The sequence below is a fragment of the Leuresthes tenuis genome, unplaced genomic scaffold (genome assembly GCF_036924035.1).
Source record: "Leuresthes tenuis unplaced genomic scaffold, fLeuTen1.0.hap1 SCAF_5, whole genome shotgun sequence".
Classification (NCBI taxonomy): Eukaryota; Metazoa; Chordata; class Actinopteri; order Atheriniformes; family Atherinopsidae; genus Leuresthes; species Leuresthes tenuis.
The window spans coordinates 22,882,005-22,906,962 of NW_027325359.1; the positions used below are offsets into that span (position 1 = coordinate 22,882,005).

The following is a 24,958-nucleotide window of genomic DNA, read 5'->3' on the forward strand; positions in this document are numbered from 1 at the left end:
GAAGATGTGAGACAGGCCTCAACTCTGACAATGTTTAAATCCAGGCTGAAAACAGTTGTATTTAGCTGTGCATACGACAACTGAAAGTATTTAATCTGCACTCGTCACTTTTAATTAATTAAGTATTATTTTTTACATTTATGGAATGATTTTCTTTGCCTTCTTCTGATTTTATGTAGCTGTAAAGCACTTTGAATTGCCTCGTGTACGAATTGTGTTCTACAAATAAATTTGCCTTGCCTATTTTGTTATAATCTCTGCGAGTGCAATCCAGACTAAATTTGTCAATAAACTCTTTGTGATCTAACAAAGCACCCCTGCTATCCATTAAATCAGTTACAAACAGAACAACATTTTCCTATAAATCAGTTTTAAAGACAGATTTCCTATTAACTAGTATTGTTCTGTTATTCCACAAAACTGATCTATGTGGGATAAAATTATGAGTGAATATCATTTTCCAGACTCCTCAAACTTTTTTGTGAAGTTTACGTGTCTCGACGCCGCCATCTTGTGTCCAGATTAATAATACGTCAGTAGGAGGAGGCAGAACCTTCAAGAGCCTACACTTCGGACCGTATGAAGTCGTCAAACACGCGTGCTCTGAAGCTCAGTTTTTTTGTGAAACTTGGCAGCGTTTGTTGGTGTGGACTGACTCCCATATACTGTGATTAATTTATACAGCTGGAAAAAAAAACAAGGCAAAGGCATAATTCATCTAAAGAGACGACTAAATCCATGGACAACAGTTCTGACTTTTGGCTCTAAGGTTTATTTACACTGACTGACTTCAAACCGTGTGTCACCTGTTGAAACCATATTCTCACCCCGTAAACGGTCAGTTCTGCTGTTGTTTGACGAGGTAACTATACGCACACTCAGGATTATAGCATACAGGACCGAGAAAAGTAGTTCAGCAGGGCAAAGTTGAACAATGTGTATAGCTCACATGGGTATAAAGTATGGAAAATGTGTACTTCTAAGTGAAAATATTATCATATTATATATTATTATATAATACAGTAGGCTTTAAACAGTTTTAACTGGTTTGAGCTTTGCTGTATGGAAAGTCGTTTGTGCATTTATTCCATATCCCTGATATCGCACATAACTTTCCTGAAGTGATCTAATGATCACACTAGTTATACATGCTGTCCAAATAGTTGAACAGAGTCCTACCAGCTACTGACACTTTTAAAACCACAGCCAGGACTGGCTGAAAGAGGGCGGAGACGCAGAGAAACTCGAGGTTTATTGAGAAAAACCTGGTCCCGACCAGGTTAGATTCATAGAGTCTGTTCTATTGTAACTGACCGAGAGTTTAAGTTACCTCTGCCTCTGAAACAGGCTAGAGTTACCCCTCTTTCTCTGGTTTGAGTTACCTCCCTTTGTGAAACGGAAAACTCGGAGTTTCCCTCATTTCAGGGTTAATAAACTCAGAGTTTTCCCTGCTTTGTGAGACGGACCTCTGGTACTAAACTGTTTGAACGTTAAAAGATTTGAATGGACTCATGACCTTCACTACGTTTAAGAACACAGTTGTCTAACAATAACCGCTACAAGCCTGTTCATATTGATGCAAAAAGCCCCACCAAGAATTGTGTTAGCCCTACCATAAAACCAAGAGAAGTGTGTAGTCCAACAGCGCCTCCACGTCAGGCAGCTGCGATGATAACTGTCACTCACATGACGTCACTCACGTGAGCACGGTTTGAGTGCAAGCCCGTCACAAACTACGGCGGATTGTACTCATTTGAAAATCTCAACCTGGTGGGTTTTCAATATTGTTTTTGGAAACTTTGCTGACTTTGTTACTACGTTTTGCGTGTTGCCTGTTTCATGCTCTTCCTTGCGGTGTCCTTGTTGCCTAATTAGCATACTTAATTGGTCGGGGCTGTGTTTTGACAGACTATATATGGCTTTAGGACAATTTAACTATTAACTATACCTTCTCTCTCTCTCTCTCTCTCTCTCTCTCTCTCTCCCTCTCTTTCGAAACCCGCATCGGACGGCCTTTAGCTGCGTCCCTCTCTCTGCTTTTTGTCTCTTTTTATATGTCCTGTTCATTAAAAGGCATAAAAATGATTTTTTTTCTAAAAAACGGACAGATGGATGGAAGACGGTTGGTTAAGTACCACCTTGAAAAAAACCCAACAATGTTTAGTTGCTTAAGCTTATGTATTCAGTCATCATTCAATGGTATACTAAAATCCATGTGATCTCACTGTTTTCAGGTCAAATATTTATGTGCGATTAAAAAAGTGATTAATTACAAAGCCTCTAATTAATTAGATACATTTTTTTAATCGAGTCCCGTCCTTAAAATGTTTATATTTCTACATTTATTTAGGTGCTGCTACAATGCCAGTGTTTTCCATGTGATGAGAATAGAACCCATTTTATAAATTAAATCTCGAAGTCTTTATATGTATTGCACTAAAAGGCAACTTATAATGCTTTGAATAAGACAAATTAGAATTGAATTTGGGGTATCATAGTATAAGCTATAAAAAGCGGATTTGGCCATGTTTTTGATTCTTGTATTAGCAGGTCAGGATGGATGGGAAGCAGTGCTATGCGAAGCTGTCAGTCCAGCCATCCAGAGGGCTTGTGGATGAGAAGTTTGTTGTTCTGGTCCAGAACGTCCTCCCTGGTTTCCACCTGACCGTCCATGCCTCCCACCAGTGTGAGGATGGACACAGCTGGCATGCATTTGCGCAGTACAAGGCCGATGCTACTGGGACTGTAAATGGTACATGGATCAGACCCTGGATGTGGAAAATACAAGAACTTTACTTAAGAGATGTACACAGTCTTACATTATTTGTGCTCTCTGCTGTACAGTTTCTGAAGATGCCAGTCTGGGTGGAACATATTCGGGAATTGAACCGATGGGTTTACTGTGGAGCCTTAAGCCAGTTCCAGGCAGCAAACCTGGACTCAGGTAAGCTAGTTGTACAGATGATACCAGTCAGTATCTGTTGTTAATATCAGAGCTGACTCTCCTTTCATTCTTAGGATGAGGAAGAAGAATGTCCAGAATCCTATGGTAGTAACGATCTCAGTGTACCAGGGTCACCAGACAGAGGGCTTTGCTGATCAGGTGCCACTGGCCGAGGTGTTGGTGGAGCGCTGGTACATGGCTCCTGGAGTCTGCAGAATTCCCGTCACAGAAGATGGACTCACTGCAACTCTTTTCCTGCCCTCAGGTAAGGCGAAAAGAGCCGAGTGAGAGATAATAGCTGTTTACCATGCTGTTGTCAAGTAGATTTGCAGGAAAACTTTAAAATGTTGCAAAATATATTCCATTTTCTTGGTCAGAGCAGAAAGAGCACAAACTATAGTAATCGGAATGAGGTGGTGAATGCTAGGTTATGCATGACTGTAATAGAGTAGTTTTTGCTAAATAAAAAAAATTATTTTGAGGAAAAAAATAAAACTTTCAGTTTGGTGATGATTATTCTTCTCTTTCACCAAGTTTTGGTCATGTTTATTCTTTAAAGGGGAACTCCGGTATTTTTAAACCTGGACCTTATTTCTGGCATGAATTACGTTTGTCTACTCACAGAGAAAACAGTTTGAAAGTTGGCGTCCTTCGGAAGATATTTAGATTGCTCGAGATCCGCGTATATCCATATAACGGCGTGAACGGGGGCCTAGACGATGCAGTCTCTAAATAAGGCATTATCTGTCTTTAGTTCACCAATACTTTAAGACGAATGAATGAATGAACGCATACTATTGCACTGTTAGCTCATAGCTGCTGTGTTGTTGTTATTGGCGGCTATCGGGGGGCTTATAGAGGGCTTTCTACACACTCGTCTACTGGAATGACATCATCGACACCCACTGCTGCAGCACAGCTTATTTACTCCTTGCTCTGTGACAGTGACTAACTTCACACGTAGTTTGCTCCTGATAGTTTTGTGCAACATGGCAAAAACATATCAGATTTTGACGATGTGGACGACAACTTTGAGTACGATGGCCATCCTTACCGAAGTGAATGAGCTGTGCTGCAGCGGCTGGCATTGATGATGTCACCCCAGTAGACGAGTATGTAGAAAGCCCTTGATAAGCCTTGATTAACTATATTGGAGAAAAATTGTATATATTTATATAGCATATCTACAGTAGCTTTATTCCTACAAGATTTAAATGATCATTGACAATCTATTTTGTCTGTCCTCTGATACTTTATGGTTTCAACTTTTAGGTCAAGTTTTTCCAATGTATGTTATGTAAAACAGTTGTAAAAAACAGAAATCCATTAAACTTTAGTGAGCCATTACCGAATGGAGTTAACCTATTACTATTTTAACAATGGGGTTTCATCTCTCTCTGTGGACTGATTCAACACTCAACAACAAATATATAATTCCAGGTAGGGTAGCTATCAATCCATAATGCTGGTAAAAGTTACCTTGTCTCATAACAGAAACTTTAGTTTTTGTAGGGATACAATATTAAAAAATGTTTTATTTTCATTTATCTATTTAGTTGGAATAATACACATTGATCAACATTAATACATAGCGCATCAATGTAAATATGCCGGACTTAGCAAAGATGCTAAATTCCATCTGTAGTCCCAAGGCAGGTACAGACTCTTAAGACCTCACAGCTACAAATCATACAGTGAACAATTACAAAGACAGAACATGGGCATACTAATTGAGACAGAAAAACACAGGCAGACAATATCAACACAAACAAAGCACAGGCAGACAATATCAATACAACAACAGAGTTAAAAAGTTTAAAGAACCATCTTTATTCCAAAATAGAATATTTGGACTGACAGAGGAAACAAATGCACAAAAACAGGTTGCTATATACACACATATATATATATTAGGAATGTGACGAGATTAAACTTGACGCTATTTGTCGTCGCTTTAAAAATCTGTCTCGCGAGATTTGTGAGCTATCCAAACTTCTATTTGTGACCCATGGGGGCAGTAATGCACCTTTGCTACGTCTGGCCTGCCAGAACCTAAAGAAGGAGAAGGAAACGAAGAAGAGGAGGAGAGGGGGGGAAGCAGCAAGCAGCCAGAATGACATAGGAAAATACCGGTATTACCATTGAAGATGCCCCCGCCACTTTAAAATCCTTTGTTTGGCAGCATTTTGGGTACCTGGCGGAAATGATAAATGGCAGTGGAGTGACTGATAGGACACTGACAATATGCAAGTATTGTATGAAAATGATGCCGTACACCACAGCAATTTAGTTTCAATTTGTGGAATAAGAAGTTTGTTAAAAGCTCATGCTTAAATCATGCATGCAAAGAGTTATAATAAAACATTTCAAAATGCATGTGCAACTCGGTTAAATAAAAGTCTGTTAGTCCAGTCATATATTTTGTCATGGTAGTTTTCTTAAAATCTTGTCTCGTCTCCTTCTCATGAACCCAATATTCTCAGCAAACAAACAAACATTCCTTTTATTAAAAACAGAAACTATTCTTGCATTAAATCAAGCAATTAAATTTACTCAAATTGATAACTGCGTGATGGCAGCTACACATTTAAAGAAAGTGCTACAACTGTTCTCAATTTCGTTATGCGTTGTAGATTAGACCAACCATATTCTTGCAAAGCTTTCTTCAGATTTTGTTGTTCACTTTTAGGTATTATATGATGGCTGCTATTTCTAATGGGACTGGAAAGATGTTTCCAGTTGATTTTTCTTGAACATAAAATTAAATAATGGTCAGAGCCCAGACAAAAGATTAAGTTTTGCTAATCCTATCCAATTTATTTGTTAATATTAAACAAATTGTTGTCTTAGATATAGTAGTTATTCTTGTTGGACCTTGGATAACTTGAGAAAGGTTGTGGCTATCCTTCAGTTGCTTTTGTTTTTTTCTGTCTGATTTATTGTCCCAATTAATATTAAAATCACCCAGAAGAATATTCCAATTTAAAGTCGCAGCATTTTAGGATAGTTTTAAGTTGATCAGAAGAAGGAGGGGGAAGGAAGGGGGTCGATACAGACATATCAAAGTAAAAGACATTTCAGGGGAGATAGTTATGTTAAGACCAATACATTCAATGTATCTTTCTGCTGGCCATTTAATTAAATTCCATTTTAGACATTCCTTAACATAAACCAGTAATCCACCTCCTCGTCCTATTCCCCTGTCTCTTCTAAACACATTGTATTCTGAGATATTGATCACAGCTGTTGGTGATAAAGGAGTTAACCAACTTTCGGATATGCCTAATATATCAATATTGGAATCAGTTAATAAGTGTTCAATTTGCTCAGTTTTGCCCACTATACTGCTAATGTTAATATGGCCAAGTAGAAGTCCTGTTGGCTGAACGGTCACTCTAAAACTCACCAGGGAATAGGAATGAATCCCTCAAAATACTCCCATGTTCGTAGCTTCTGCCAGAGCTGCAAATATGGTCAGAGCAAAGATAGGATCAGTGAGAAGGTAGCAAAGAAAACTGATACCACATGTAGTAATGTCACCACAAATAAAGATGAACAACTGCACAAACAATGTGTTTACAAACATGAGTTTGGCTTTTTAAATAACTTTTAGCTTCAGTAAGATCTATATGTTAATTCCTGTATATTTTTAATGTTTAAGACTTTTTGCTTTGTTGAGTTGGCACAAATCAGATTGCATATGTTCACTGTGTCAGCACAAATAAGCCTAAAAACATATTTAAGAAATAGTTTGATGCATTTTTTTTCCAATTTATTTAGCTCATTTCATCAACATTTTTATTCTGTATAAAAAATTGTTGATGGAAACACATTGGAAAACAGGAGATGAGGAAAAATGTATTATCAGGTATTGTTTGGAAAAAAAAAAGGCTGGAATCAGCTTTCCATCATGACTAAGCCAATGTTACACACAAAATACTTCTAATAATAATAGTCATGAAAATACAGTTGTTTTGCTGTCGTGACTTGTCTGAAGGACCTGGACCTTTCCCTGGTCTTCTGGACTTGTGGGGGGGTGGTGGACAATTGGTGGAGTACCGTGCAGCGCTGCTGGCTTCTCATGGAATCGCCTCACTGGCCCTTGACTACTTGACATGTAAATTCACAGTGGAAACTGGGAAGATGGTGGACAACCAATACTTTGAGGTAAATCCAATTGACTTGATATTTTGGTCACAAGAGTGTAGCAAAAATTAAATAAGATAAAATCAGAAAATATTTGTTTTCATAGCCTGGTAGCTCCTGCATGTAGTGGGAATCTTTTGCTGAGAATTTACTGAGAGATTTACAAAAACAGCGAATGTAGAAACACTGCTGCCGAAATAGAGGCTGCAGATGAAGTTTAATTCAGTTTAATTTAATTGAATGAAATTAATTTCAAATTGGTTAAATTAATTTAATTTCAATTCAGATTCAGTTTTAACCCCAAAGGGAAATTATATTGATGCAGTATAAATTATTAATAGAGAGGTGTAAGGGTTGTTACTGCAGCCACATCAAATGATGTTTCTTCCCTGATATTCCCACTGCGTCCTTATTAGGGCTCCAAGCTTGTACATTTTATATGCCTGTCATCTCACATTTTCTTTTGTAAGCAAAGGAATAAAATGGTTTAAGCGTCTTCCTCCTTGCTGTCCATTTTGCTCCTGTCTTTCGTCCTTGATGTCTCTTCTTCGCTTCATTTGAATTTGTGGTCTAATTTCATTGGAACGTTCAATCAGTTGCTTCCACATGCAAACACTTTTCCAGCTGGCATGGTTATGCCTCATAACAGATGAGAAAAAGTGACTAAATTACCAGCAGAAACTATTTCAGCAGCACAGCATTTATACTAACCTGAAACAAAAGTCAAAAATAATTTTTCTAACAGAAATAAATGCTCATGATGTTAAATGTTACTGGTCCATGTAAGGTACTAAGTTTACAGTTAGGCAAGACTCTGCAGACTTTTGTGTGTGTGTTATCAGCATGTGTGTTTGTGTTAGTAAACTTATAAAAAGACTGGTCGGGGTTATTCACCCTTGCACACACTCATTCAAGGGCAATATGCCAGAATTTTATGAGTTTAACCTCCAAGTACTTTGAGGTTTCCCTTGGCAGCACCCCAAGGCAGCTTAATGATGCAGATAGTAACAGATTAGAAATGTGACTTCAAGATTAAATGTTTGAATTTTGTAAGATTTGAAAGATAAGATAATCTTAACTGTGAGCTGTTTAAGATAAGGAGATGTGACTTCAACATCTCAGAGAAAAGCTCAAAGCTCACCCTTAGATTAAGCAGTCTGTTACACATTGATGGAGTAGTTGCCATGCTCTATGGCGATATGTGGCCAGTAAATGAATTTTAAATTCAGATAAAAAGACAAAAGCACTGATCTTAGCTGTTACTGTGTTTTCCAACTTATTTCTACTGCAGAGGGCCTACAGATACCTGCAGCGGCATCCTCAGGTCCTCGAGAGCAGGATTGCAATGTTGGGTCTCTCTTTGGGCACCAGTATCACCCTCAAAATGGCTGTGTATTCCCAATTAGTAAAGGTAAATTACATCTAGTTTAGGGGCTAGTTTAGCATTCTAGAAAAATTCAAAAAGTTAAAATATTTTTAGAAATGCATGCATTTGCTTTCTTGCTAAGTGTTATTCTCTTTTCTCTATGAGGATTCTGTCAGCCAAGATGGATAGCTCAGAACCAGTTAAACCAGACTGATACTTTAATTCTTCAGGTTTAATGTCTACAGGTCTAAAATGTCTTTTGTATATCTCTCAGCTCAGATGTGCTGTGTGCATTAGTGGGAGCCATGTGCAGCCAACTGAAGGATCTTTAGAGCAAATAATGGATTTCTTTAAGAAGTAAGTTGATCAGCTCAGGTACTAGTTGATATCTCTGAAACACAATTTCCTAGAAATTTAATAGATGGATAAGATGAAAGCATACATAAATCTGACACAGTTTTGAGCAAGCCTGAGTTGTCATTAGTCAGAATTGAAAAAGATGGCAATATGATTTTGACTGGTTAAATTTTTGTCCAACAAGAAATTCTAAGAAGACTCAAATCTCTGATGAGAATGAGTTGATTTGGCGAAATCTGCTGCTGCCCATTCCCACTGACCCATCTCTCAAAGTGGATGTGAGTACTATCAGTCACAATTTCTCTCAGTCTTGTATCAATTTTGCCTTTACCTGATAAGGTGTTTCACTGTTTCAAAGCGGATTAAATGTTTGCTGGCCCAATACATAGAAAGATTTAATTCAAATTGCAGGTCCCAAACTTGTCACTTTCAGCAACAAAAGGAATACCGTATTTTCCGGGCTATAAAGCGCACCGGATTATAAGGCGCAATATTAATGATTGACTGCTAACGGGTCTATTTTCATACATAAAGTGCACCGGGTAATGAGGTGGATTAAATTAAATAAAACTCAGATAAGTCGAACTTTATTCAACTCACTTGTTGTACTGCGTGACTGATAGCGTTGAGTTTGAAATCCGCTTCGTAAGCATGTCTCTTAACAGGAGCCATTTTTGGGGCAGCGGGTATAGAAAATGAATGCACACACCTTAATGTTGAAGCACAGATTGTATTACTCCACGAGGCTCGTGACTACGATGGCCGTAATGCTCAATCCATCAAGCAGTGCAGCTTCGTAGCTTACCCAGGCCGTGCTAAAACATTTTGACAGATTTTTGAGTGCCGTGTACCACATGAAATCGGGTCAGAAAGCACAACCAGAATTAATTCATATATTAGGTGCACCGCATTTTAAGGCGCACTGTCAAGTTTTGAGGAAATTAAAGGATTTTAAGTGCGCCTTATGGTCCGAAAAATACGGTAGATTGATGTTCACTGAGAAATTATTGGTGTACCTGCTTTCACTGAAACAAAACTGAGATAAATTAAAATACAAATAAATAAATACAAATAGGTAATTCTCAAGGTATAGGAAGATGTTGCATTAATATTTGAAGCTCCAATAGGTGATGAAGAGTGAAAAGCTGCTGCTGTTTGTCTATGAGCAGGTGGGGCGACTTCAGTGTCCACTGTTGCTGGTTGTGGGTGAGGACGATCAGAACTGGTGTGCCTACGAATCTGCAATAGATGTAAGTTTACTGACCGAAATGTTTACAATTATTATGAAAACAAACTGTTGAAAAGGACATTTTTTAGTTCCTTGAAATGCCTAAAAATTGAAATAGACAGATTCTTTCCATGTCTTTTGAACAAGTGGCTTCAAAATAAAGTAAAAACAGAGATATGTATTGCAAAAGCTATATATTACATTACTATGGCAACAGAAGCAGGAGGAAATAATTACTCTGAAAGCAAATAAAACGAAATGAGAGCACGAAGAAAAACTTTCAGTTTCAGGTAGCGAAATTAGCAAATTGAAAAAACAGAGTAAAAGGAGTTATCTTTTGGAAAAGATTAAGTATCTTAAAAATGGGAACCACCACCCCGGTCTGCCACTGCCTGACGTAATCCTGCACTCACTGTAAACAAGTTTGACTTAGTGTCAAGGATGTTCAAGCTCTTGCTTTGGTTCTACAGGGACTCGTAAAAGCGTCTCCAGTACCCCTAACATATGTAGACTGGATGGTCAAACTCCCATGATTCCCTCAGTAACTATGCAAGGGTAAAGATCTGGTCCACTGTTCCATGACCTGGCCGAAAGTCACACTGCTTCTCCTGAACCCGAGGTTTGACAATGGGTCGGAGCCTCCTCTCAAACTCCCTGACGTAAACTTTCCCTGGAAGCCTGAGTAATGAAATCCACCTGTTGTTGGGACACACTCTCCGGTCCCCTTTATTAAAAATGGGAACCACCACCCCGGTCTGCGTTGACCCAGACCTCCATGCTACATTGAAGATGGTAGTCAGCAAAGACAGCTCCACCATGTCCAGAGCCTTTAGCATCTCAGGGCGAATCTCGTCCACCCTGAAGCTTTTTGACGATCTCGACGACTTCCGCCAAGGTGATGGACAAGTTTTCCCTCAAGTCCTCAGACTCTGCCTCCTCAATGGAGGACATGTCAGCCGGATTGAGGAGATTCTCAAAGTGCCATAGACCATAACACTACTCTTGTCTGGCCATATCTCTGCAATGCATGCAGCATTCATCCTGTGATGTAGCCTTGTTACCTGTTCAGATAATCATTTAAGACTCAATCTTTGTCTCAAAATATTCTGTCCATTCTTTAGTTTAAATCTGTTTTAATTTGTTATTGTTTTTTATAGTTAAGTATTGAACAGCCCACATAAGTCAGAAAGAGTTATTAAAGCCTTACACGTAGCCAAATAACAAGAAAGCCCTTTTAGACTTACCCAACAACCAACTATTAGTGCAGTTCACTCTTCACCCTTAGATAATGTGTAAGCAGCTATTATTCCAATAATGAAAGCATGTGAATATAAACCTGCCAATGTATCGCAGCATTCTTGCAAGAGTGTGTACACACTGATTTACCGACAATCACATTTCATTGCCAAAACAAGCACAATTGGGCATTTGATATGTTGTCTTTTTTATAATTAACTGTAGAGTTTGAAAAAAGCATGTGATAGAATGTTCAGTGGCATGAGTTTCATTTTTTGATAAAAAGTAGAGACCACAATTGCAGCAGTAAAGAGGAATAAAGCGGCCTTTTCTGATTGTTTCATAGTAGTTACCTTCTAATGCGCCAATAAACCATATGAGAAGGGATCTCATGACCAGATTTTGTGTTTACCTTCCATTCTTGTCTATTCTAGTCTCCAAATGACTAGTATGAGCTCAGGTTTTGAACTTCTTGTTTTCCAGATGAAAGAGATGATGGAGAAAGCAGGGAACAGCCACCTGCTTACCGTCCTGTTGTACCCAAACGCAGGTCATCTGATAGAACCCCCGTACTCGCCGTTCGCCCGTGCCAGTTCCTTCAAATCAATCGAGACACGTCAGAAGGGTAATACTGCTTTCAGGCCATTAAGCTCACAGTCACAATATTTTTCAGGATGTTTAAATGTTAACCTGCCAGCACAGACACTTAATATCTGAGGACTGCTTCTGTTTGCAGTGATGGCTTTATGGGGCGGGCAGACACTGGAGCATGCACATGCTCAGGAGGACTCCTGGAGGAAGATATTGATCTTTCTGAGGGATAATCTGTATGGCACCCCCAAACTGTAATCAAGATGAAAACTTCTGATTTTAGACTGCAGAGTGGAGTCATAATGATTTTATACCCAAAAACAATCATGGGTTTCTTGCCGTGGAAGCACGTCAACCACAATCAAAGCTGTAGTTTTTGCTCAGTGTGAAAATACTTCAGATTTATAAATGGTCTTTTGATCGATCATTAAGTAATGACACATTTTCTGTGGTCCAACTAATCAAGTCACCTATATGTTCAGGAAATCCATCCTGGTTTTTGAACTTCTTGTTTTCTACTACAGTACTGTCATACTGTATTATGATTTTAATAAAATAAACTAACATAATACTTGGAATCCTGTTAACCTGTTAACTTGTCAAAAACACAACTCTAGTCCTCCTTTTAAATAGGAAAGAGGCTGGAGCAGGAGATAAGAGCATTTTAGTTGTTGCTATTGACAAAAAAAAGTATGCCTTTTCATTGACAATAATCAATTTGGCTTATAGGGATTCCCATAAGTATTCCTTACACTGCAGAATCCTCTATAAATTGTTTCTCTCTTATATTGTCTCTCTGGTCAAAGTAACATTGTCTCTCTGTCAAAGTAACATCCATATTGAATGCTGGGATAGAGGATTTCCCAGCAGAATGTTGAATTGTGACGAGATGACAAGTTGAACCCACTTTTTTTCTTTCTTTTTTTTTTCCTCCCCTTGTCCTGTCCAGCATTACGGCAGCAGAATTATAATCTGAATACCTTTTGTGCCAAACAGATTTGCTTTGCCAAGGGAAGCTTTATAAATGTAAAGCTCCCCTTGATGCCCATCAACTGACCATTCATTAATTTTTGTTACAATATTTCACATGTAATAGTGTCGAACTGGACCGGGGGACAAGGAAAGAGGAAGAGCAAAGAAGAAGAAACGGAACAAAAATAGAGAGAAAAACCAGACAATCAGTTGCTACACCTGTAAAAACAAAACAGACGACAATCCACGGCCTCTGTTGGGAATTCAGCCTTAGCGCCTCCAGGAGCACGTGAAAGCAGACAAGCTGAGAAAAAAACAAACACAAACAAACAAAAACAAGCACAAGTAGCAGCAATCGCATACAACACAACTGTGGATATAAATGACCTGAAACCACAGGATATACACCACATGCAATACACATGGCACAGGACCTACATGATAACCATGCTTAGTAATGAGTGTATAAGTGTACAGAGCCACAATCCACAGCCACCCCCAGCAATCAGAAGCAGGCAGAGAAGGCCAGAAGACCCAGGCCACCAGCAGCCCCAACGGAGCACAGAACCCGGGAAGCCTACCGCAGGGACAACCACGCATCCACCCAGAAGACTGCAGAGGAAGCCCCCGGACAGAGCCCCAACAAGCATAGGGCAGAGGCCCCACCCAATACTCGAGAGGGCCAAGTGCCCCAGACAGCCAAGCACAGTGGGCCAGCGCCTGCCCCAGCGCCCCTGGCTAAGAGCCCCGCGAGTCAAAACGTGCCCACAGGTGGGCGAAGCCGCGAGCAGTGGGAGAGGCAACGCCCCCACCCTTCACCCCCCATTGGGAACAGCACAAACAGGCCATAGGACAGGAAGTCCCAGGCCCAGTCATCACCACACACACTTGCACATCCCATACATCCGCACATGTCCCCCCTCCCTCAACTGTTGCACTCAGTGCAACCAACCCCCAAGACCTAGTGTGTGTCTGTTTGATTAGTAATGTCTAAGGTGTAATTAAAACAGGGGCGGGGAACTGCAGAGTGCAGTAAAGGGGAACCTATGTGGCCCCATCCACTACACCCTAAAGAACATACGCCCCCAAAACCATACATGTGTGAGTGTATGCTTTGTACAAGAGCCAGAAGGGAGAGGGGTATGGGATATAGACCGGGGGAGAGAATCTCCCCCAGAGAGGGCAGCCAGAGACTGGCTGCAATAGGCACCCCTGTGACCTGCCACAGGGCAGAGGGCCTGATGTCCACCAGGCTCGAGGCCTGCAGCGACCGTATTCAGGGAGCTGCTGTGCCCCCAGAAGGCACCCATCTGCCCCATCCCACCCCACCCCAACCCAGAGGACCTCAACAAATAAAGAAAAGAGAAAAAACAAACAAACAAACCACGCAGTCACACCAGTCGCAGCAGTCTGGGCCTGAGACCCACCATAACCCAGGCCCACCCAGGCCTCCCCCAACAGGGGAAAAACACCGCCCGACCCCACCGCACGCCTCAACACCCTAAAAAAAAAAACTATGGACACATCGGAAGTTGAACCCACTTTTACCTATTGTTGATCTTAATTTGATGACTTAAAAGTCAAGGAGGGGATCTTTCTGCTCAAAATTAAGCCCAAATGAATGTGCATCTTTTTAGTGGTGCACTCTATGTATCACTCACTCTCTATATCGATCTTCAGGTAGACCTAACACAATATGAAGTCATTGAATTTTGAAAATGTAGTACTTCTGTGGGGATGATTTTTAGACAAATGCATTTTTTAACAATGAAATATTTGTTGAACAAATAGCACATTCACTGAATGACTAACTTTAATTTGCATGGCTTTGTTTCTTCGGCGGAGGTAGAACTGAAATTGGAGAAATTATTATTCAATTTATGAGAGGATAAAAACGTTCTTTTTAGGGGTACTCCGATATTTTTAAACCTAGACCTTATTTCTGGCATGAAATATGTTTATCTACTCACCGAGAACAGTTTGGTGAAAGTCAACGTCCTTCGGAAGATATTTAGATTCCTCGAGATCCATATAACGGAGTGAACGGGGCTTGCTGTTTGCTGTTCGGCATGTCAATATTGGCATACATTAGAATGTTATAGATCTAATGTATTGAAAACAGTTGAATTCAATTGAACTTTCACAGTTGCAAATCTTTTTGACGAGTTTTGTTTTTATTTATTCATAGCTTACAACTTGCATTTGTCCACTAAGTAGAAGGTCAGAGATGTATACATTTGAGTCCTTTTTATATTATTACAGTAATCTCAACTCACACTTTGAACATGAGGTTCACACTTCCACATGCTCTCACACTATCCATCCATTTTGCCATGCTGTATAAAATTTACAACTGATAATGTGGTGGTTTCAGAAGAGGAACTCCATAGTACATATAATGACAGAATAGAGAGCAGCGATGCGCAGCAAAGATTACGTTGTCAAACTAATCGGGTAGAACTGGGCCACTGTAAATGACCTCTGGCAACAGTTAATAGAGCCTTTGAAAAAACCATCATAGGGTTTGGTTATTCTGGTGGAATCCACCAGTTTGGTCTTTACAGGCTTTCTTTGGTAGGGCTAATAAATTAGTTGCCTGTTGCTAGCCCTCCGTCGACAAACTGTATGTCCCTGAACCTGCAAACAGTTAATTTGTCAGATGAGGTCTCGTTCTGGTAATTTTCTAAAAAAGCTTCGACAAGAAGTTAAAAATTCTTAGTTCTGACAATGTAAAACGATAATTTATTTAAACTTGAGTCAATTCAATATATTTTACCACATCAAAACTCAACATGTGGGCTTTATTTTCCCTACCTATTTTTCCTAACCTCATAACCTAATGCCTAGTCCAGACAACAAAAGGTAACCATGGGGAGCCAGATGTAAAAATGTACTTAAGAGTTTATAGCTTGCAAATTTTGAATATTTATCTCAATTTGCTCATATTTAGCACCAAACATTTAAGATGAATATGTACCGAGAACAACACTAAATGTACCTAAACATGTATACAAGTCAAATTTAAAGTGTACATCTAAATGTTAAATCTGAATATTATATCTAAATCCAAATGTTGAATCTAAATCTAAATGTTGCAAAAATATGCAAATTGACACCACTCCTTCTCAGATCCTTGACCAATACACAAAGACACAAATTTTTTTTCCAAGTAAATTGCACAGTTTTTTAATTAAAATGAATAAAGTGCTAATAAGTAAACTAAAAATGTATAAGCCACCTGCATATTTTGTCTCTCTGAAAGGACCTTCTCAGTGATCTTTTCTCAGTGTCTATGCCGAGGGTCTGTTTGAGGGATATCCTTCACTGAAATAAAACTGAGAACTCTTTAGTCAGTCCAATGGCATTAAAGTGGTTTTGAAATGACCTGTGAACACCAGAACTTTCTCAGCTTTGAAGCCTTAGGCTGTGTCTGTCTGTCTGTCTGTTTGTCGCATTCTCTGGGATGATGACAAACTAAAAACCATAGAAACGTAGTGAAAATGTGCTCCAAAAATGGAACGACTGATAGTGTGCCGCTTGGACAGTCTAGCCCTAAAAAACAGTTGGGCAAGTAAATCAAAGCCACCAAAAAAGTACCCTACATGGCTTTTGACACCAAACAAGATTAAATATAGCTTAAGAATATGAAAAAAGTTCAATGAAGGAAGCTGGTGCTACTGAAATATTTCAACACAGGGTTAAAAAAATTATATTCTATTTGTATTTACAAGGAAGCCTAGGTAATACACTGACAATTTAAAGAAATACGACTCTGTCCTTTTATTTTTAATGAAAACATTTTTACAAAAATCATTGAAAACTGTACAAACCACCAATTAACAAATCTCTTACTATCAACTTTTTGATTAATGAAAATAATAATAGGTACTTTTGTCTGTTCATTACAAAATATTCTTCAGTCATGTAGACAAATTGAAAAATATGAACTTTACCTAAGTGTGATCCACAAAGCTAGTGAATTCCAGATCTTCTTTTACAGTTCAGTAGATGGGTGTATTGTCACATTTACAAATACTGCTGGCGAGTTTCCTGCAGTTAATCTTACAATCTTTCTGGAGAAAACCTGGACTGATGAGGAGAGACGGCATCCATCCCACTTTGGAAGGAGCGGCTCTCATTTCTAGAAATATGGACGAATTTATTAGTCATCCAGAAACATGACAACCCAGGGTTGAGACCAGGATGCAGAGTTGTAGTCTAACACACTTATCTGCGGCTTCCCACCTGATGCTACCCCTCCAATCAAAAAACACAAAAGGAGCAAATCCTCTTGTGCAAAAGAAAATTAAAACAAAAACTTTGACTGAACAAAAACATCAAACTATTGAATGTGGTTTGCTGAATATTAGATCTCTCCTTTCGAAGTCTCTGTTAGTGAATTATGTGATTTGTGATCATCATATTGACATATTTTCTCTTACAGAAACCTTGCTGGAGCAGGAGGATCATGTTAGCATTAATGAATCAACTCCCTCTGACTATTTAAATGTTCACGTTCCTCGAACCACAGGCAGAGGAGGAGGAGTGGCAGCTATCTTCAGATTAGGGTTACTAATCAGTCCTAGACCCAAGATTAGTTTTAGCTCTTTTGAATCTCTGATTCTGTTTTTCCCATCCAAAATGGAAATCACAAAAACCTCTTGTGTTTGTTGTTGTGTATCGTCCACCTGGCCCTTATTCTGAGTTTCTGTCTGAATTCTCAGAGTTTTTATCCCAGTTAGTGCTGAGTACAGATAAAGTCATTGCAGTGGGTGACTTTAATATTCATGTAGATGTTGAAAATGACAGCCTAAATATTAACTTTAATTCTATATTAGACTCTATTGGATTTTCTCAAAGTGTTCACAGACCTACTCACGGTCTTAATCATACCCTTGACCTCGTGCTGACTTATGGCATCGAGAGTGAACAGTTAACAGTATTCCCTCATAACCCTGTCTTCTTTCACCTTCGTAATATTGCTAAATTCAGGAACATCCTGTCTCAGGGGGATGCAGAGAAACTAGTCCATGCATTTGACACTTCAAGAGTGGACTACTTTATTATTTAGGCTTTATTATTGGGCTATGCCATATATTCTCTGAAAAGCCTCCAGCTGATCCAAAATGCTGCAGCCAGAGTTCTGATTAGAAATAACAGCAGAGATCATGTTTCTCCAGTTTTAGCTTCTCTTCATTGGCTCCCTGTTAAATTCAGAATAGAATTTAAGATTCTTCTCCTCACAAGCTTTTAATGACCGTCCATCGCTTAAAGCTCTCATTGTAAGGTATTTTCCTAACAGAGCACTTCACTCCCAAACTGCAGGTTTTCTTGCTGTTCCCAGAGTTTCTAAAAGTAGAATGGGAGGCAGAGCCTTCAGTTAGCAGAAACCCTTTCCACTTTTAAGATTAGGCTTAAAATTTTCCTTTTTGACAAAGCTTATAGTTAGGGATGGCTCAGGTAATCCTGAAACATTTTATTATTTTGAAATTAATTAATTGGATTTCATTGGATTATGATTAGAATGAATTGAATTCCCATTGAATTGGACTATATTATTTAAGTGCCTTGAGATGACAATTGTTGTAATTTGGCGCTATATAAATAAAACTGAATTGAATTGAATTGAATTTAAACTCTTCATAGATAGTTTGTGTCATATTATTGTTGCACTTCATGAGTGTCTTATGTTTAAAGTTTCTGGTAGATTCTGCTAAGACGTTTTGTCCTAAACTGTTCCGCCACACAAAGAGTCTGGCCTATTGCCGAACTCGCACTGTGAAAGTGACAGAAACACAATACGTGCACTCTCACACATTTTTGCCTCATTCCATCCTGTCGTTGTAGTGGATAAATGAAGCAACAAACAAAAACAGCATATTTAAAAAATTTTAACATATTAAGATATATCATTTTTCAACGAAGATCACAGTTGTTTTTGGTATAAATCTGGTCAGGGTTTTCCGCCAGCCTAGCCTTTAGCTTAGCCCCAGCCTTGCAGCCTCTGTACCTCCTATTCAGCTCCTCTGGGATGTTGTGCCTTTGTCCATGTTTGCTCCTACTGAGAGCCTGCAACTCCTCTCTAGAATAAACAAGAGAGCTGGCTCTTGTGTAAAAGTCCGCTATATCCATGGGATACATATACAAAAGGCATAAAATTCTCAATGAATTAAAGGGGAACTCCGGTATTTTTAGACCTGGACCTTACTTCTGCATGAAATACGTTCTACTCACCAAGAACAGTTTGGCGAAAGTCAGCGTCCATCAGAAGCTATTTAGATAACTCGCGATCCATATAACGGAGTGAACAGGGCAGGGACGATGCAGCCCCTAAATAAGGCATTATCTGTCTTTATTTCATGAATACTTTAAGAAGAATGAATGAACGAACGTGTACTATAGCTCTGTTAGCTCATAGGTGCTGTTATGTGGCTACTTGCGGCTATAGGAGAGCTAAGTTGTCTGCCAGCCCCTATGTTACTTTAGCCTTTGTATTTCTAATGCAACAGTTTAACATGAGCCATCACAACAAATAACTCTCATTATGATTGTGCTTCAAAGACTGATAAGTATTAACTGTGGAATATGTATTTGAGAATAAAACAGTCAGTAAACTTCCGGTTATCATGCAATTTGTATTGATTTTATAATATCATTGAAGCTAAAAGCCTCAGGACAAATTTTAGTAAAGACACAAACCACAGAAGATAAAAAGATGAAATGCAAGGTAAAGAGCAGTAGTTTTAAAGGGAAGAGTTGTAATGTATCTAACATATTTTAACTGTCACAGACATTTCATTAAAGTTGCAGTTGGTACTGTGAATAAAAGTAACTTATTGGGATATTTCCTAAAACTGTCTCTATGCACAGGCAGTAGGCATGAGACTTATAATCTGTTTTTAAAAAAGCAGCTCCATTGATCCCACCTACTGCCCCTAATGCCCCTTCTGCGATTTTCAAGAATTTACCGCAACTGAGACAAAACAACTAATCAAAGCCAGAGCAGTGTCTGACATCTGTTAATCACTCCTCGCACTGTCAGAACAGCTCTAGTGAAAGCTATGGCGGTGTTCTAACAATTTCTGCTACTCCATGTCACATACGCCACTCTGCCTATTCAAGTCCTCTTCAACAACCATGCAACCACACATTCACTCCAAGGGTCAATTTAGAAACACTAATTAACTTCACAGGCAAGTTTTTGGACAGTAGGAGGAAGCTTGACAACCTGGAGAAAACCCACGCATATACAGGGAGAACATGCAAACTCCACACAGAAATGCCCCAGCTGGGATTCAAACCAGGAGCCCTCTTGCTGTGAGGTGCTGGTGCTAGCCACCACACCACCGTGCAGCCCTGAATGATACTTTCTTTTCAGATTTATTGCTTGTTCTTTGATTGACAGTAGTTTGTGTTTCACCACCTCATGAAGCTTTTTATTTAGCTGCATTTCAAGAGACTCTAATGTCTGAAAAGTATCATAAGAGGCCAGATTTAGTATAGTATTTAGGTAAATTGGCTAGGGTTTCCCTAATGTGCGGCTTTTTAAATCTCAGGGTAAAAAAATGAAGCGATTTTGAGTTTTGGCATACCACATTGGGGTAAATCCAATGCAGCATTATTCTACAGCAAAAGGGATACACAGCTGAGTTTGAATTGCTCTGTTTACAAGCGTAAACCGCTTATATTCCACACATTATAGGGATATGCTGATGTTTAACTATAGTGGGTATAACGGTTCATCACAAACTCCAATAGTATTCAAAATAAAAACAAGTTTTGGAATAATTCCAGATACATATTTCTTAGAATGTATTTCAACTTCCAAGTTTATTTCTTTTATTATTTATTGTTATTTATATTGTTGTTTGTTTGTTTGTTTGCTTGACTCTACAAAGCTTAAATATGGAATTCCTTGATAAGGAATAAGAAAAATTAAACCAAAGAGCTAAAAGTGTAGTTTTCCATTTTAGACTCTTGATTTATGACCTAAGCCAGCTTTGGGGGGTAAAACATGTTTTCACCTGAACCCAAATGCCATCTGTAGTGAAACTGCTGGTGTCTGTAAAGCAAGTTATAAAAGTTATAAAAAATAAGAACCGCAAAGATACAATAACAGCTTGTCTGTTCATGCCTCTCTATCAGCACTCAAATTTGTCATACTCTTTCCTTAAAATAAAGACAGAAGCTGTATCTGACATACGCTTTGCATATTGCCTTTGCACACTTGTTGGAGAGACTGGAGGTAGATAGAACACATTCGTATTCAGATAAGGCTGGGAATAGATCAGTCACTATGATTCTCATGTGATATTGCCATGCAAATCAGATGAAATCTGAAATCTATGAGATGACTATTTATAAACCATACAAAAAGGGAAAAAAGTTTGAATAACTTGACTCTTACTACAGAACAACCACATACGTATGCATTAGCCTGCAAAGAGTGCAGAGGTGCACCAGCTCGTTACTTTAGTGGCCGACAGCAGAAACACACTAGACTGATCCCTGAACAGTGTGTTGGATTAACTCAGTTTCAATTAATCCATCCATCCATTTTCTATACCGACAGTCCGTTAATCGGGTAGCGGGTGGGCTGGAGCCTATCCCAGCAGTCATCGGGCGAAAGGCAGGGTACACCCTGGACAGGTCGCCAGTCCATCACAGGGCCACATAGAGACAAACGAGACAAACAACCATGCACGCTCACACTCACTCCTACGGACAATTTGGAGTCACCAATTAACCTGACATGCATGTTTTTGGATGGTGGGAGGAAGCCAGAGTACCCGGAGAAAACACCACACCACCGTGCAGCCCCAGTTTCAATTCAATTCACTTTAATTAATGGATTTTATTAATGGATTACCATAGAGTGTTAGAAACATTATGGAGTTATACTATGAGAAAAACTGCAAGAATAAAGGTTCATGTGATGGGGGAAGCTTCCTCCTATCTTTTGGTTCTCATAACACTGTGTAGCAAGCAAAATTGTTTTTATTGTCATTTATTGACTGTCTGAACTTGTTTTCCCATAACATTGAATGGCTAGTAATGTTAGTTTCCCATAATATTGTGTGGCCAGTAAACATAAATAATATAAATAGCAATAGTACCATTTTGTGAGTCAGAGAACTCTGAGCCAGCTTCCTGACAGGTTGTGCGGACTTGTCTCTTGTCTGTCTTGCAAGAAATAAATGTTTTGTGTTAATCGTATCCAGCGACTCTGAGCCTAATTTTCAGATAATTTTTCTGACATAGAGTTTAATGCATTTGTGCAGCTTTTGATTCCATTAGTGGCCAAGACTTAAACAAGATATCAAGAACAAATATGAGATCTTTATTTTATTCTTGGCTGGCAGAATTTAAATATCACCTAAAGGCTTTTTTATCATCGATCATCTGACTGCATCAGAACAAACTAAAAACACAACTGATATATGGGTTTGTACAGTAACCTTATTCCACATCCAGCAAACACTGATCCAAATTATGTTGTATTTGTGTTATTCTTAAAAAAACATCATTATAATCGTTGAAAAAACATTTTGCTTACTTTTAGCTCTTGTTTGGTTTCTACAAACATTTGAGAGTTGACTGGATCCACTTATGTCACCAACTAGCAGCTAGTACTTAACTACCAGTACTAATTGGCTGCTAAATTGATATTCCAACAGCCCTAACTGTGTTCTATGTAAGAGCCAATTAGCTAAAATAATTATGTAAATCTGACTACCATCACCAGTGATCAAGGTTAACTTTTACCTGCTTAATGTTGTAATTGTTATCATTAGTTTGTCAGAATGCTGGCACTGAGGATTTACCCAGTTTTTGAGAGTTTTTTCATTGGCATATGATCCTTTTTTCATAAGTAGTGTTTTGTCAGGATCCAGTACCTTTTCAGTGTTTGTAAGGTCGTCTTATTTTGAAATGCTTCTCATCCTCACATCCTGTTTAGGTTTATTCCTGTGTCATTTCCTTCCTGCCTTATTGCCTTCCCCTGTGTCCTATTGTCTTCCTTCCCTCCCAGCTATTTAAACTGTGTTCCCCTTCCCTTCAGTGCCAGATCGTCTTGTCCGTTTGTCAATGTTCCAGCGGTTTTTCAGTTATCTGCTCTGAGTTTGAAACCTGACACCAGAATTTTGTTTTGAATAAAGACCCAAGTTTTTTTTGGCATCTACTCCGTCTCTGTCTCTGCATTGCTTGAGTCCTACCCATCTGACCCTGAATACTTTGTTTATACTTTTTTGATGCCCAGTGGATGATTAACAGTAAAATTCACACAAGTAATTTCTCACTAAAAATGTACAAAGGTGCTGAATATACATGACACATTTTCGCCGTCTTGCAGAGCCACACCTTCACATACAGATATAACTCAGCACATACTGTGCCACCCCTTTAAGAGCGTCAGAGGATTATTTAGGCTGCTGCACTGAATGTTCCTGCACTGTTTGTTCCTGCAGGCATACAGTAGTTCATTCCAGCCTTCATCAAAGTTTTATTTTCACTCAAGCTTCATTTTTTCTTCCTGCTGCACCTAGAAAGGACACAAGTCTTTTCATTATTCTGCCTTCACAAGAATGCAGCTGACTTCTAACTTGTCAGATAATTAAACAGTTTCTCAATAAAACACCGCAGAATCTTCAGGTAGTTCTTCTTTAGTAAAGCACCAAAAACCTACCTGAAGAATACCATTGTCTCTTGGGTAGAAGCTGTACTAAGCAGTGGCCCTCTGGGGATCCCTAGAAGCAATGATCTATCCCAGATGCTATGAAAAAAACTATCCATATGCTGTCCTGTCATGCACACAGCACATTATTTACTGTCAACTTTGGCAATGTAAGGAAAGCTGCATTTTTCTTCATTAAGTTCTTCACTCTCAGGCAGCATTTTTACATGGGACGATGAGAGCCAGAAAGCTGTTCAGGAACCAAGAACGACTTCAATACCTACCCCCCCCCCCATTCTACCTTTCTTTCTTCAATGTTACCTTGACGTCTCTCTGATGTCATTGTCAGGAGTTCACTGGCTGCAGATCCTGCACATTTTCGTGGATTTTAGCAGTCAAGGCTTAAAATTATGCAAATGTGATACACAAAGCAAAGATAACAGACAACGGCACCTAGTTAAAGAGCTGGGACTCTATTAAATTAAATATTATTGAACTGAACTGAATTGAACTGGATCAGATCAGACCATCATTAGACTGAGAAAGGCATGAAATATGTAATCTACAGTACATTCTACTAATGTATGCTGGGTGGCAAGACAGTTTTCATAAGCTCCATGAGACTGTTCAAGTATGAGTCGATCAATCTGCTTGATGTCATTGTCACACCTCTTATCCTCACTGGACTCTTCTGCTAGATAGCCAAAACTGAAAATATTTTATCATATGAAAATCATATGCTTCTAAGTCCCCATGAAAACGATTGTGAAGTATTTCTGAATGAAAAGGCTTTTGTACATCACGAACAAGTATACAACAACCTAACACAACAATAACAAAATATACATTATTATTTATCATAGGATTTCTTAATGTTTGGTACTACATCATATCATCAGTGGTGAGAGACCTTACCTCCCCTTTTCCGAACCACCAATAACAGCAGAATGTCCCTCCCACTTCCACTGTCCTATTTCAGTTTACAATCCAACGCTGTATCTAAAGTTTGTAGTGTCTTTGAAAACAATTGAAAATGTCTGTATTCTGACAAAATGCTATCTAGCAGCTCAAATTTGAAATTACAACCAGAACCAGCTGAATACATCCCACCCACACATGCTTCAAACTATGGTAGCCACAAAAAACATTCTTTAGACCTTCTCTTAGACCTTTTTTTGTTTTTGGTCTGTTCTGGGCTACAGTAGTAACATGGTGGTGCAACATTGGGTATAATGAAACCATTTTTATTTCTATGTGACAAAGTTAATGAAAACTTTGTGATAGATTTCATTGCAACTCTGCTGAGCGATCTAGAGGTGTGAACATTTGATGCAGATGCAGAAATTGAGAAATTAAGAATTTGAAACCAACACAAAATTTTAGGAAATGATCAACAAATGATTTTCCAGCCTCACATGAACAATAAAGTTGCATGTGTGGTTACTT

The 24,958-nt window shown here is 38.9% G+C and overlaps 1 protein-coding gene across 2 annotated transcripts; it reads left to right on the forward strand.

The window, feature by feature from the left end:
• Positions 1-612: 612 nt before the first annotated feature.
• On the forward strand, positions 613-12,547 carry LOC140307533 (peroxisomal succinyl-coenzyme A thioesterase-like). 2 transcript variants are annotated; one of them, XM_072386469.1, is made up of 11 exons: positions 613-862; positions 2,548-2,752; positions 2,845-2,944; positions 3,019-3,209; positions 6,942-7,111; positions 8,382-8,501; positions 8,731-8,813; positions 8,998-9,091; positions 9,983-10,063; positions 11,761-11,902; positions 12,014-12,547. In XM_072386469.1, exons 2-11 carry the CDS (start codon positions 2,557-2,559, stop codon positions 12,124-12,126), a joined length of 1,290 nt encoding a protein of 429 aa, XP_072242570.1. In that variant the 5' UTR covers positions 613-862; positions 2,548-2,556; the 3' UTR covers positions 12,127-12,547. The 2 variants fall into 2 exon arrangements, with proteins under 2 accessions (XP_072242570.1, XP_072242569.1); XM_072386468.1 differs by having other exon boundaries at positions 2,551-2,752.
• Positions 12,548-24,958: the final 12,411 nt, after the last annotated feature.

Excerpts from the sequence above, each read along its gene's own strand:
- LOC140307533 (XM_072386469.1), top strand. The coding sequence starts at position 2,557 with ATGGATGGGAAGCAGTGCTATGCGAAGCTGTCAGTCCAGCCATCCAGA. Across the intron at positions 8,502-8,730 it reads TGTATTCCCAATTAGTAAAG|CTCAGATGTGCTGTGTGCAT; the intron begins GTAAATTACATC and ends TATATCTCTCAG. Across the intron at positions 10,064-11,760 it reads CCTACGAATCTGCAATAGAT|ATGAAAGAGATGATGGAGAA; the intron begins GTAAGTTTACTG and ends CTTGTTTTCCAG.